This window comes from Danio aesculapii, chromosome 6 (genome assembly GCF_903798145.1).
Source record: "Danio aesculapii chromosome 6, fDanAes4.1, whole genome shotgun sequence".
Lineage (NCBI taxonomy): Eukaryota > Metazoa > Chordata > Actinopteri > Cypriniformes > Danionidae > Danio > Danio aesculapii.
In genome coordinates this window covers 33,502,329-33,515,966 of record NC_079440.1, presented here as the reverse complement: position 1 = coordinate 33,515,966, position 13,638 = coordinate 33,502,329, and the positions used below count along the sequence as shown (strand labels likewise).

The 13,638-nt window shown below is 35.6% G+C and overlaps 1 protein-coding gene across 1 annotated transcript in view; it reads left to right on the top strand.

Annotated features, from left to right (window-relative positions):
* lepr (leptin receptor) overlaps nt 1–13,638 on the top strand; it is a 48,778-nt gene that overhangs the window by 21,188 nt on the left and 13,952 nt on the right. Inside the window, exons 8-13 of the mRNA XM_056460031.1 lie at nt 2,457–2,595; nt 10,091–10,363; nt 10,446–10,551; nt 11,602–11,795; nt 12,539–12,690; nt 13,011–13,164. Of these exons, the coding sequence (XP_056316006.1) occupies nt 2,457–2,595; nt 10,091–10,363; nt 10,446–10,551; nt 11,602–11,795; nt 12,539–12,690; nt 13,011–13,164 (1,018 nt within the window). The remainder of the gene's footprint in view (nt 1–2,456; nt 2,596–10,090; nt 10,364–10,445; nt 10,552–11,601; nt 11,796–12,538; nt 12,691–13,010; nt 13,165–13,638) is intronic.

Below are 13,638 nucleotides of genomic sequence, written 5' to 3'. Positions count from 1 at the left end.
CTTATTCAGACAGAAAATGAAAAGGATGAACCTCATGCCTGCTCTCTAAAATAAAATCTGACAAGTGTCTGTAATGAGTGAAAATAGGGTGTGGCTCTTTTAAGAGAATTGCCATTTTATGTGTGTGTGTGTGTGTGTGTGTGTTTGTGTGTGTGAGCATGAGAACAGTCTGTAGATGCATGTAACACGAAAACTGCATGTGTGCGGGACCAATGCTTATTTTATTTTTCTCTGATGCTCCGATTAAGTTATTTTTCTGTAATCTACAGTGACGCTGTTAACAGAAAAATAAAGCACGAGATGTGGAATGTGACCCTTGTGAGCTTTGATTGATTTTTCAATTAGTTAGGCGAGCTATCCTGTATTTTTTTGCCTAACTCAACGCGTTACACATCTTTCACATATATCCGGAATAAGTATGTGTAAGTAATATGAAACGCTCACATGTCTTTTATGAGTTCATTATCTGAGATGTAGAATGCAGGGAAAGCGGCTGTATAGAGAGACACTGCAGCGCTGTTGAAGATTGTGTGTCTTTACACCGATTTGACAGATAAATATGATTTATTAGCTAAATTGTTAGCGGTGCCAAACAGCATTTCCTGTTGTTCACATCCTTGCCACAACATACCATTAACGCTGGACACTGTGCACGTCATAGATCAACTTTAACAAATAAAAATACTTCTGCTATTATGGTTGGAGCTACTTCTCCTTTGAGGAGTTTTAGGCGAATCTAGCACTGAACTGGGAGATATTCTGGAAGCTCTCCTTTGTCAAATGCTAGCTATATATTTTTTAGAATTCTCAGGAACATAATTAAAATTAAATTGTAAGCACTTCTCTCTTTGTGTCGTGTCCTTTGGAAGCCCAATTAAAGAAACAGAACAAGCTCTGTGGAAATAGCAGCGTTTTGACGGCATTTTATCTTTCTCTGCTATAAGATTACAGTGCCTCTGGCCCTGTCCCTTCACTGCGCAGGGTGTATGTGTGCATGGTAAATGCATGTAAGCGTAAACCCTTCTGATCTCACAAGCCCGTATGTATTTTTTTTGTAGTCCCCAAAGTTTGTTCACTGTAGGCTTTGCTAAGCTAACTCTGTAAAAGCGTCTACCTTTGCATTGAACTTTGAGCATATTACATTCAGAGATGCTGTTTATGTTCACACAGCTACATTATGATACATAAATATGATATACCTAGTGGACCACCCCTTTAATGTTATGAGTTTAATAAAATGTCCAGCAATACAGAAATCAGCTATGAGAATTAATCAGATTACTCAGTAGTTCTTGTTAAAATGTCATACTGTGATCTGGAATCTGGAAATAATTAAGCACATTTCCCACATAATAAATTTAACCAAACTATACACGTTTGTTAATATGATTTTAACATTACTCAAATCTCCTGTTATTTTTTATATGTCTTGAAGGTGCAGTAGGTGATTGTCTTCAGAAACATTTTTGTTGTGCTGGTTGAAAGTCTCTTCACATTCCAATAGTAATGATTACAGTAAATGATCAAAATGTATTTATATGTATTTTTATATTCTGGGTATAAGGCATAAGACTGAAAAATGTTCATACAATAAAATTTTTAGAGCCGACAATTCCTATAATTCTGATAAGTAACCCAAACTGTCTTTCAACTAATGTAGATTTGTACATCTGCGCACCCCGTTCACACAAACAGATCCGCCGTTTGCATGTGCACGTGTGCTGTGTTCACGTATACATGAAAGAGTGACAGTGGTAAAAACAAATGCTGAAACAAAACTTTTTAATATCCTGAATCAATATTGGAGATACTTTTGCACGCCGGTGGAAAGACGGCACCATGGCTGAAGTATTTATTTTAGACAGGTAATGTTAAGATTTAAAGGTATTTTAGTCACGCAAAGCTTATGTAGATTGTGTTGTTTTACAAATGGGTTATATGCACCGAAGTGTTGTTCAGCCACTGAAATCTTCCAGCGAAAGATTGATGTGACTATTTTCAATTTCATAAGGGACCTTTTATGGCATTGATAATGTCGATTTTATTTAGTTTAACAACAAAACATCAGTAAATAGCGCTATTCCGCCTAACCTGCTTTACTGAGCTGAAGTTGGTTTTATAATCACATTGGTTCATTTTTGAACAATGACAACTTTTGACGCGCTCCTTATATTTGACATGCTACTTTGAATAATTGGTCTAAAATAGCATGTACTGTAAGTATGACTTAGTAATAAGTGTAATTCCTGCACCCCGCGGGTCAAGCACTAAGCATACAGTAGTCGCTTTAGGACAAAGTGCATGAGAGAAACCCGTGATTCTTGCATGCAGGAAATATTGCACATCAGTTTTGCTTGCTACACAACTGCACCTTTAATAAATTTTTGCTAAAATCACTTATGGCAAAATGATTTATACTACAGTACACTGTGTGAATGACTTTGTGTTTCTTTTAGGTGTTGAAGGTCAAAGGTCGTTCATGGGTTGCCCTGAATGAGCTCAGTTTTGAGATCAGAGACACTGTTCAAGTGCGCTGCCAAAACTACTTCGGCTACTGGAGTGAATGGAGCCAACCTTTCTATTTCAGACAAGAAGGTAAGGATCTGAAGTTTACAGAAGAAGCTTTCATTGTACTTAACGTCTTTTGTGTACAGATTTGAATGTATTAGTTCAAATCATTCATTACAGTCCGTCCCGCTCTTCAGGTATAGGGAATGAGTAAATATATGTAAATGCTGACATTTGTGAAAGGGTACTTAAAATGTTGCTGCCTAATATACTCTTGTACATCTGATTTACAGCCTCTTGTTCTCAATAATAGAGTGCACAGGTCGACGCATTTTCATAAACGTCATTCGGTCTAAAAGCTGCTTTTAGTGTACAGCAGGCTTCATGCAAATGAGTGCTTTTGGTGTCCCAGTTATATTTATCTTTCAGAGAGATCCATTGTCTTCTCTAAGCCTCCAGTTTAGAAGTTTGATGTTGAATAATTACATTCATATCTACTCTCATTTGCTACTCCGACACTTGTTGGTTGCTGTGCACTCACAGATTCGTATGCACTCTCAGAGAGTCTCTTTGATTTGCATCCAATTTTTAAAATTATTTAATTAAGATGCTACATAGTCTGTTTTCAGTGTTTTACTAAAGCATTAATATGCCATTTGCTTGCAAAACAAGGTCAAACATTGCATTCGCCAAGGTATAGCATATTTGCATACTACTTCTCTTAAATGAGATACGCACTGTGCAATAGACCAGTGGTTCTCAAATTTTTTTCATCAAGCACCACCTCAGAAAAAAATAGTCTCTGCAAGTACCACCATAATGTTGAGGCAGATCAATTCCTATTATTAAAAATATTTATTATTGTCAGCCACTTTAAACATTATGAATAGTTTGAACATTAACACTGTACTGTGCTTATAGGTAAAAACAAAAAAAGCCCAAGTTTAAAATGTGCTTTTAAAAGTTAATTTAAAAAAGTAGGCCCCCGTTCTTAACGTAAACAGAAAACTGCTGTACTTAAATGTAAAATATTAACAAATAGTAACCTATTTATCAAAACCTGGAAATGTTGCTTGGACCTCATAAATATAGGCTATATGTCATCATATTTATATATAAACCATTTTTTATACATTTTTAAATATGTTGCATGTACACATGACATATTTGTGTATCCTTGAAATCTAAACATTAACTTGTTTCAATTCAATTCACCTTTATTTGTATAGCGCTTATACAATGTAGATTGTGTCAAAGCAGCTTCCCATAAAAGGTCATAGTAAATAGGAACAGTATAGTTCAGTTTGTAGTGTTTAAGTTCAGTTCAGTTTAGCTCAGTTCAGTGTGGTTTAATATTGAAGAGCAAATCCAACGATGCGCAGCTCTACAGATCCTGAACCATGCAAGCCAGTGGCAACAGCAGAGAGGGAAAAAAAACTTCCCTAATGGCGGAAGTGAAGAAAAAAAAACCTTGAGAGAAACCAGGCTCAGTTGGGCATGATCATTTTAATTTCTCCGCTGGCCAAACGTCTTGTGCAGAGCTGCAGTCTCAGTGGCGGAGGCTGGAACTTGTATTTTAAAATAAATAATTTGGAATTACATATTTAAATTAGAAACTGGATCTGCTTACTGTGCGTCCTTTACAGAACAGGTGTCAGAAACGTGAGTGATTATATGCATAAATACACTGCTTGACCAATTCATACATGATTTATCCATTTATATGTGCGGAACTTCCGTGATTTGAGATCTTATCTTAAGTGGACCGTGGAGTTTGTGTTAATCGCACACAGAGATTAACTTTAATTAGGCTATATTCTAGCTCCAAGCTTCAAGTAAGGCAAAGTTGCTTGAGTCTATGTTCTGTGTCCCGTGACATTTGATATTAATAACTTGGATTATCAATTTGATTGATCCAGATAAATTAGCCTAAATCTGAGGCTAAATCAAAATCTTAAAATAATCACTTTTATATATCGAAAACATGCATTATTTTACACAACTATGAACACACATTAACACATTTGTGATAATTATTTGACCAATTATGCAGCATTCTTGAGTTTGCAGTAACTGAAATGCCAACACAACAGCACTGGTCTGCAAATGCGCTTCTCTAGCGTGTATCTGCTACGCAAGTGCCGCACGCCTCTTTCTCTGGCTTTTTACTCCAAAGCAGATTGATTTTTAGCATCTGATGATGCGATGAACTAAAGTAAACATTCTAAACACACCGATATGATCGTACGCTTCAGGGAACAGCCGGTGCGGATCACATCAGTGTAATCGTTCACGTCAAAGGGTTAAAAGTGTGTTATTATTATTTTCCTTTTATTATTCAGTATTGCTCCACGTACCACTAGAAGAGCAGTTTGAGAACCACTGAAATAGACCATTTCGAGGGCTGTAAACAATAACAATGGTCCTAATGTATTTCCTGTATTCTATTTTGAATTTCCATAGCTTACAAGAATCCAAAAAGCTCCACATATTGATAAAAATGTTATGGCAGCCGTTTTAACATTAAGATATTATTAAATTGCTTGTTACATTTCTGAAATAGTTTGGTAACAAGCAGGAAATGTTTAGAGCCAGCAACATCGCCACAATAAAATGGTCTATAGTGTTTGTGCACTAATCAAATGTATTTATTTGAACCAAATATAATGTGGTACTAGATGTATGTCCAAAAATCCTTAGTTAAAAAGGGTTTTATTTATGTAACGATTTTTTTAGACTCGTTTATTATCTTTAAAAGGGTCATGTAGCTCTTTACCTATGTTTCTCAAGATTAGATTATTAAGTTTGCAAAGCATCTAAGAAGTCCAGTATTTGCAAAAACGATTGAGTTTTCCATCTTTAGTTTCATTCCTTGTGAAAAACACAGTAGCAATGAGCATTACCTCTAGTAGGAATAGAGGTAATTGTGTGTGCGTGTATGAAGGTTTAATTCTGTTAGCAGCATAAAAATGTCTATGAATATGAATGAAATTGTTCATTAGTTATTACTCATTTAAAGCTAATTTACCATATAAAAACACCCATCAATGAGCATTACCTCTATCAGGAAGAGAAGTTTGTGTGTGTGTGTTTAATTTAATTAGCAGTACAAAAATGTCTCTGAATATGGATGAAATTGCTCATTAGTTTGATCTCATTTAAGTCTAATTTACTATAGTCACCATTGTTACTTTCCACATAATTACCACAGGGAACGTTCACTTTTACTTTGCTCTGACAGGCCATTAACAGTGAACTTTATTCATGCTTTTGTAAAGCTCTGATGTTTAGTAAGGATGTTTAATGGAGCAGTTTTTTGTGTTGTAGGATTGATACAATTTCCTGTGTGTAATGTAAATATCCGAAACACTGTGATTCCCCATTTCATGATCAATTTAAAGGCATAGTATGTACTGTCCTTGAGTGCTTCTACCTTGTCATCATTGGGTTTACTATAATGATTTTAGTTTCCTTCTTGTAAACAGTTGTTGTTAAAAGCCTACTTAATTCTAACAAAGCACCTATTTGCATAGTATGAGTCTTTTGCTTGGCATCATGTTTGCTCTCCGGCCAATAAAACATTCATATGTTTAACCCCCAGTATGTATCTTTGGAGGTTGTGAAGTGGCCAAATAGCTGAAGCAGTTCCTACTGATTCATATTTAAATATAAAATTAAACTTAGTCACAAATCAGCTGATTTGACATGGTGGCTCAGTGGTTAGCACTGTCATCTCAAAGCAGGAAGGTCGCTTGGTTGGTTGGACCAGTTGGCATTTCTGTGTGGAGTTTTCATGTTCTCCCCATGTGGGTTTCCCCCACAGTCCAAAGACATGCGCTATGGATGAATTGAACTAAATTGGCCATAGTCTATGTGTGTGAATTAGTTTGTATGTATGTTTCCCAGTACTGGGTTGCAGCTAGAAGAGCATCCGTTGTGTAAAATCTGCTGGATAAGTTGGCGGTTCATTCTGCTGTGCCGACCCCTGATGAATAAAGGGACTACGCCAAAGGAAAAGGAATGAATGAATGAGTCAGCTGATTTGTGTTTTTATAAACGGTCAGAACATGGCTATTAAAAGCATAAACACACACACATACACACACACACACACACACACACACACACTCACACAAATATGCACAAATCTTTATACTGTACAAACTATATTTTCTATCACCTTACCCCAACGTTATACCTAAACCTTATACCATTTACACACACACATATGCACACACATATAGTTTCATATATTTTATACTGTACAAACTGTATTTTCTATCGCTCTACCCCAACCTTATACCTAAAAAAATGAAGCCCATGTGCAATGCCCCCATAAGTCATGTTCACTAACCCATGCCATCAAAAACATGCACGCACGCATGCACACACACACACACACACACACACACACCTCAGTGACTCAGAATTTTGTAATTTTGTGTTATGTTTAAATATGCAAATGAAGTAAATCATGCACTAGTTTGCATTCAGTACATTTCTTGCAGAAAATTGGAACTTTGATTGGATGACGTCGGTTTCAAACTTTTTTCAAACATTTTTGGGACGTTTTAGGGACATCATTTATTTTTATTTCCAATATGTCTTTTAATTGTTTAATACTTCAGTATATACTAAAAACAGACAAAAAAAGCCTAATTAAAATTAAATAACATTTTGAAGAATAAAATGAATCCAATCAGGCAAACTATGTATGAGCACACTTTATCCCTCTGAAAAGTCAGATGTGTTCTTTTAGAATTAATCTCTATTATTAAAGGGCTCCTATTTCACCTCATGTTCAAGATTTAATATGAGTCGTTAGTGTCTCCAGAATGTGTCTGTAAAGTTTCAGCTCAAAACACCCATCAGGCTATTTATTATACCTTTTAGAATATTAGAATTTTCTGCTTTGAATACAGAGTAGCTGTTTTAGTTGCTTGTGCCTTTAATGCTAGTTCTCCCCGCCTACCATTCCCATGTGCCTGTCAGAGTGGGCCTCTCTTTGCAACCTCTGGCTGTGTGCGTCAGATAAACAACACAGTGACAGACATGAATGAAGCAGATCACGTAATGTTTGTGAGAAATATTTAATTCAAGCCTTACTACAACGATGAGTCCCACTCAATGGCGTTACAATGTTCACGCACACAGCGGACACACACAAACACACACACAGCGCACATTTAACTTTGCACTGTTTTTGCATGGCAAATGTGACAGGATACACATTAATATACAAAACCGGGATTGAAGCGTCTTCTTTTATAATTGTACTGACATGCAGCTGTGGTGATAAACACAGTAAAATCGCTGTAATTCATTACAAACATGCACTGTTTCTAAAATGTTTTAAACTTGTAAAACTCATTCTTGATCACATTTGATGATGATTGCTGATCACAGAGAGCTGAACAGATCTTTTAATCTCAGTTGCTTTTCGCAGGCCCTGTCTTGTTGATAGGATTATACGCGTTACTACAGAGACATGTTAATACGCGGCTGTCAATCAGTTCGGTGGGTGGGCAAACCACACTTCTTCGTCACATTGCAGTGGGCCTCAAAATAAGTGAGATTTGGATCCTATTTTAATGTCAGGAAATTAAAAAGAGACTTATTGTCTTTATATCACCCCAGTATGACTGTGGACACACTATACCTACACACATTTCTGTCCAAACAGATCATTTTCATCATAGGTGCCCTTTAAGCTTACTCCAATAACACCAAAAGTGTAACACAAAATGTAAATTGAAAAAAACGGTTTTGCCTGCATTGTCTCACCTTAAATGTCCATAAAAAGTGTGATAAATTGACTAATATTAGTTGGATAAGTTCGGTTAAGTGTTGTATCCAGTGAGAAACAGTGTAGCTGACTAAAGCTGCACTTTTAAGCTTGATTTAACCTAATGATACAGTCATGCGAGATTCATTCAGTGTCGGTTTTCCTGCTTCATTGCATTAAACACATAGCACCCATTATTTTGAATGTTTCTTGAAGCTTTTAAAGGCAGTTTTCTGATGTGCCAGGTAGGTTGTATATTTTCAGAATCCGTGCTGCACAAGTCACCATGGTAACTAAGCTTCAGGTTGTACTCTACCATTATATATAAAAAAAGAAATGCTTACTCTTTGCTGCAAGGGACTAAGATTAAGGGGGTTGGGGTGGAATAAAAACAATAGGGTGAATCTCACATCTGGAAGAAACATGTCCAGGTCATATTTAAGTCAAACATCTCTATGCTTCAGATAGAATCATTCATTCATTCATTCATTTTCTTTTTGGCTTAGTCCCTTTATTAATCTGGGGTCGCCACAGCGGAATGAACCACCAAGTTATCCAGCATATGTTTTACGCAGCGGATGCCCTTCCAGCCATCACAAGGAAACATCCATACACACACTTATACACTACGGTCAATTTTAGCCTACCCAATTCACCTGTACCACATGTCTTTGGACTTGTGGGGGAAACCGGAGCACCTGGAGGAAACCCACCTGAACACGGGGAGAAGCTCGAACCAGCGACCTTCTTGCTGTGAGGCGAACGCGCTACCCACTGTGCCACCGTGTCACCCTGCAGATAAAATATACATTAATAAATAATATGTTAAAGGGGTGGGCGGATAAACTATATTAAATTGATGTCAATAACAATTATGTGGGGTGTCACAGTGGCGCAGTGCGTAGCACGATCGCCTCACAGCAAGAAGGTCTCTGGTTTGAGCCTCAATTTAGCCTAAGCTAAACTGACCGTAGTGTATGTGTTTGAATGAGTGTGCAGGGATGTTTCCCACTGATGGATTGCAGCTGGAAATGTGTGGGTCCTAACGCCCCAGTATAGTGAAAGGGCCTCTGTACTGCTCAGAATCCCAGGATTTCATTCGAAAAAGAGTAGGGGTCTAATATCGGTATCCTGGCCAAATTTGCCCACTGGCCTCTGTCCATCATGACCTCCTAACCATCCACGTATCATTAAACCATCTCCGTATATGAAAATAATGTCATAATGGAAGAAATTGTAATGGGACAAAATTGGTTGAGAAAATCTGGATAAAAAGAAAATAAATATTAAATATATAAAACTTACAATAATTATAGTTGTGATTATTATTAATAAATTATATATTAAGTAATATTTAAAATATGTTTATATTGGTAGTATTTGTTATCTGTAATTTATGCTTCAAACATTTTACTGCAGTAATTTTAGTAAAGCACTTTAAACAAACAGTATTATAGTAATGAAAATCTTATGAGAATCATAATTATGAATAATAAGAATTTCCCAAAATTAATATCAGTTTGAAAAAAATATCTCAATTGTCATGAAAATAATGGAATAGTCAATGTTAATGAAAAATCTAAATGCGTCAAAACAGTTTATTTATCTGAAATACAATTAGCTATTTTCTTCTGTTATTTGAGTTTTAAGATGACAATTTATCTGTGTTGTTTTTATTTAAAAAGAATTATCTGCATTCCGATATTCCATGTAAATTGTTTTAATTTATCCATTTGTACGTTTCTCTGGCAAATTGTCTGCTTAAAATGGACCTCTATTTTGTTTTTCTCCTTAAAGTCAGTTACATCCCTGCTGAAGTCTTCACAACGCCGGGGTCAGAGGTAACGGTTTACTCCGTCTTCCACAACCGCAGCTGGAGCGCCAGTAAAGCCGTGTGGTTTCTGAATGGCAAGATAAAGATACCAGAAAGCCAGTACAGGGTCATCAATGAGCAGGTCAGCACAGTCACTCTAAAGATGGACAAAGCAGGATTTGACACTCTGATGTGCTGCTTCACATTGGGAGAGAAATCTATGTGCTCCATCGCCTATGCCAAAATATACACAGAAGGTGACCTATGAATTATTGAGGACAGTGGGTGAAATGTTGCTTGTTTGAAAAGCTAGACAATTTCAAATCTTCTCTTTTCCAGGGAGGTTTGACGCAAATATTACCTGCCAAAGCAAGTATTCGTATGTGGACACCATGAGCTGTACGTGGAATCAGAGCAATTGGGCACAGGTCAGACTCCTTTACAGGTATGATCATGTTTTCCGTCCCCCTTTTTTCCTATGATGCTGTGCATGAATCCATAAGGCACTTTCATTGAACTGTAAACAATCAGTTAAAACTGGACACAAAGTTATTTTATTAATCTCCACGCAGTTCATCCTTAGAATGCCAAAAAGCAGATAGGATCAGGATTAACAAATTATTTTTAGTAGACCATGAATAACCCCAAAACTTAGAAATGAGCCTATCTGCAGCAACTGAACAGCTTAACTCTGCGTTAAGATAATTGTTCCCCAAACCGGAAGTGCAAGCCATAATTTAAAATGAATAAGTCATAGCCTTGGGGTGCATTTTATTAACCAATTAAGGTCGTAAGTTCTTCTGTTAGTACAATCGAAGTCCATCAATTTGGCGTTTCCCGAATACATAATTCCAACGAACATTCGCAAACTATACCGCAAACTTGTACGGTTGCAACTACTCGTCTAGAGCTGTAGTTACAAGCATAGTTCCTGGTTGTGTTTTATTCCAAGTTATCTCCCCTATGCCCTATTCTTTTTGAATGTTCCAACATCCACTTTTAATGACTAAAAAAAAGGATTTGAGAGAATTTGCTTTCATAGTATTTTTTTTAAGTAATTTAAGTAAAGTAATTTAACGATCTTCAGATTGACAATTGCGATCCCTTCATAGTGCACTTCGAAATCATTTATGCCATTTTGTATGAAGCTGTTTGTCATGACAAAAGCTATAGGTGACCAATGACAAGCGGAAATCTGTTACATCTCCAGAGCTTGTGAAAACCAAAAATATAGGATTTATGTTATGGCAACAAACTACGGTAGTTTTTACATCATTATTTGACCATATATCAGATTTATAGGCTATATGAGAGTAATCTATGTGCTTGCTATTGTAAGTGGTGTCATGCTTCAGAATAGAAAATAGAATATTCTCTATAATGTTTGTAAAAGAAATATAGGTTGTATATGTGCCGTTTACATGAATATGGAAAACAAATGCATGTTTACGAAAACTAATATTGGATTTTTTAAATATGTGTATGGGTGTCGTAGACAATACAGATCAAAGTGCATCGAAGAAGCTGAAGAAGACGCGTCTTTGGTAAAGGAGTGTCCATCTGGAGCAGGAGATCACAGAAAGTGCAACTTAAGCCAAATCAGCATGATCTTTTGCTATAAATTCTGGCTTGAAGTGGAAGGAGGACGTGGCCAATCATTTCCTGCCTACGTTATGCCCATTGACTATGGTGAGCTACACACAGTATTATTCTATACAAAGTTTATTCTGGAAAACAGTTATAATGTTTATGGTGAATTTGATTACAGACTGAATTGCTGACTGGCAATTACTGTAAGATGAATTCAGTATTGAACATTTTATTATATATGCTAACGTGTCATTTTCAGACGTTTGTATTAATTCTTAGACAACACAATACCAATGCTTAAACTTAGCAGAGCAGAAAAGAAGCAGAATAGATCAACATTTTGTTGGAAAAGCCTTTAAGTTTTATACATTTTATATATTAATATAATATTTTACTCTAACCAAGTTCAATAAACACAGAGAAACTGAAAGTTATGAAAAAAAAACACACATATATATATATATATATATATATATATATATATATATATATATATATATATATATATATATATATATATATATATATATATATATATATATATTATATATATATATATATATATATATATATATATATATATATATATATATATATTGTATAGTAAATCATTTCACATGTTCCTTCAGCCAATTCATGCTGCATAATGTTTTTGTAGTATTTGTTTGATAAATAGAAAGTTTTCACTATCACTTTTAATTAATGTAATGCATGTTTTCTGGATATAATTATGAATTTGTCTGAAAAAAAAGTAAAGCATTGTTTATTTCAATGTGTATGACATGCTTTTATTTTCTTGTTACCCGTGACTAAGAATTTTCACTTGATTTCCACATTTCCAGTGAAACCATCACCTCCCTTTGATCTGAAGGCAATCACTTTGCCGAATAAAACCCTGAGTGTAAAGTGGAAACGCCCCTCCTTGCCTGTATATGGCATGCAGTATGAGCTGCAATTCAAGGCTTTGACTGGAATGGCAAATACGCAATGGAAGGTAATAATATGTTTTCGTAAGCTGGGGTCTCAGGTGGACAGAGAAAACAGAAAGATTAGTAAAATGTATTGGAGTAAATGCTTCATGCTTCAATCAAAGAAGGCAAGCAATAAAATACTGCGGTCTGAACTTTTCAGAGGTATAATTGAAATATCTGAGACTGAAATTTGATCCTAAATTAAAAACGTTTAAGCTCAGTATTATCCTTACTCTGCTTCCTAAAATTAGAACTTTTTTTCAGTAGAAATCTGGTTGCACTCAGAGATGGCATCTGTAATTTTCTGTGGCATTTACAGATAAGTGTTATATGTCATCTACAGGTCATTGGGTCTCTATTGGAACCACAGGCAGAGATTCAGCTGGAGGAATCCTGTGTTCAGTTTGAAGTCGAAGTTCGCTGTAAAGACGTGAACAACACTGGATACTGGAGCGACTGGAGCAGTAGTCACATTTCCACTGTTTTCAACTTGAAAGGTAAATTTTGCAGTAAAGTTATGCTACTTTTAGTTAGATAGCAGAATACTTATATCGTGCCCTGCAATGTATTAGGCAATCACACCTAAAGGTCATTCCGGTTTCAAAATAGCAGAAATTGTTTTTCTATGATATTAATTTTTAAACAAACAGTTTTAGATTGTTTATTTTCACAAACCATTTAATCAGCAACGACTTGTGATCAAATCATCCATTTTCGGACTGATTGCAGTGTTAACTTCATCAGTTTAGACAGTTTCGTAAATCTGACCCTGAACAGCAAAAACTCCTATGTTGCACTGAGGTATTTTTGAGAATAGCCCAAAATACATTGAATGAGTCAAAATAATAGATTTTAATTTTATGACCAAAATTATTAGAATATTAAGTAATCTTTACTAAGTAAAGATCATGTTCCATGAAAAAAATAGTAAGTTTCCATAAGTATATCAAAACTTAATTTTTGATTAGTAA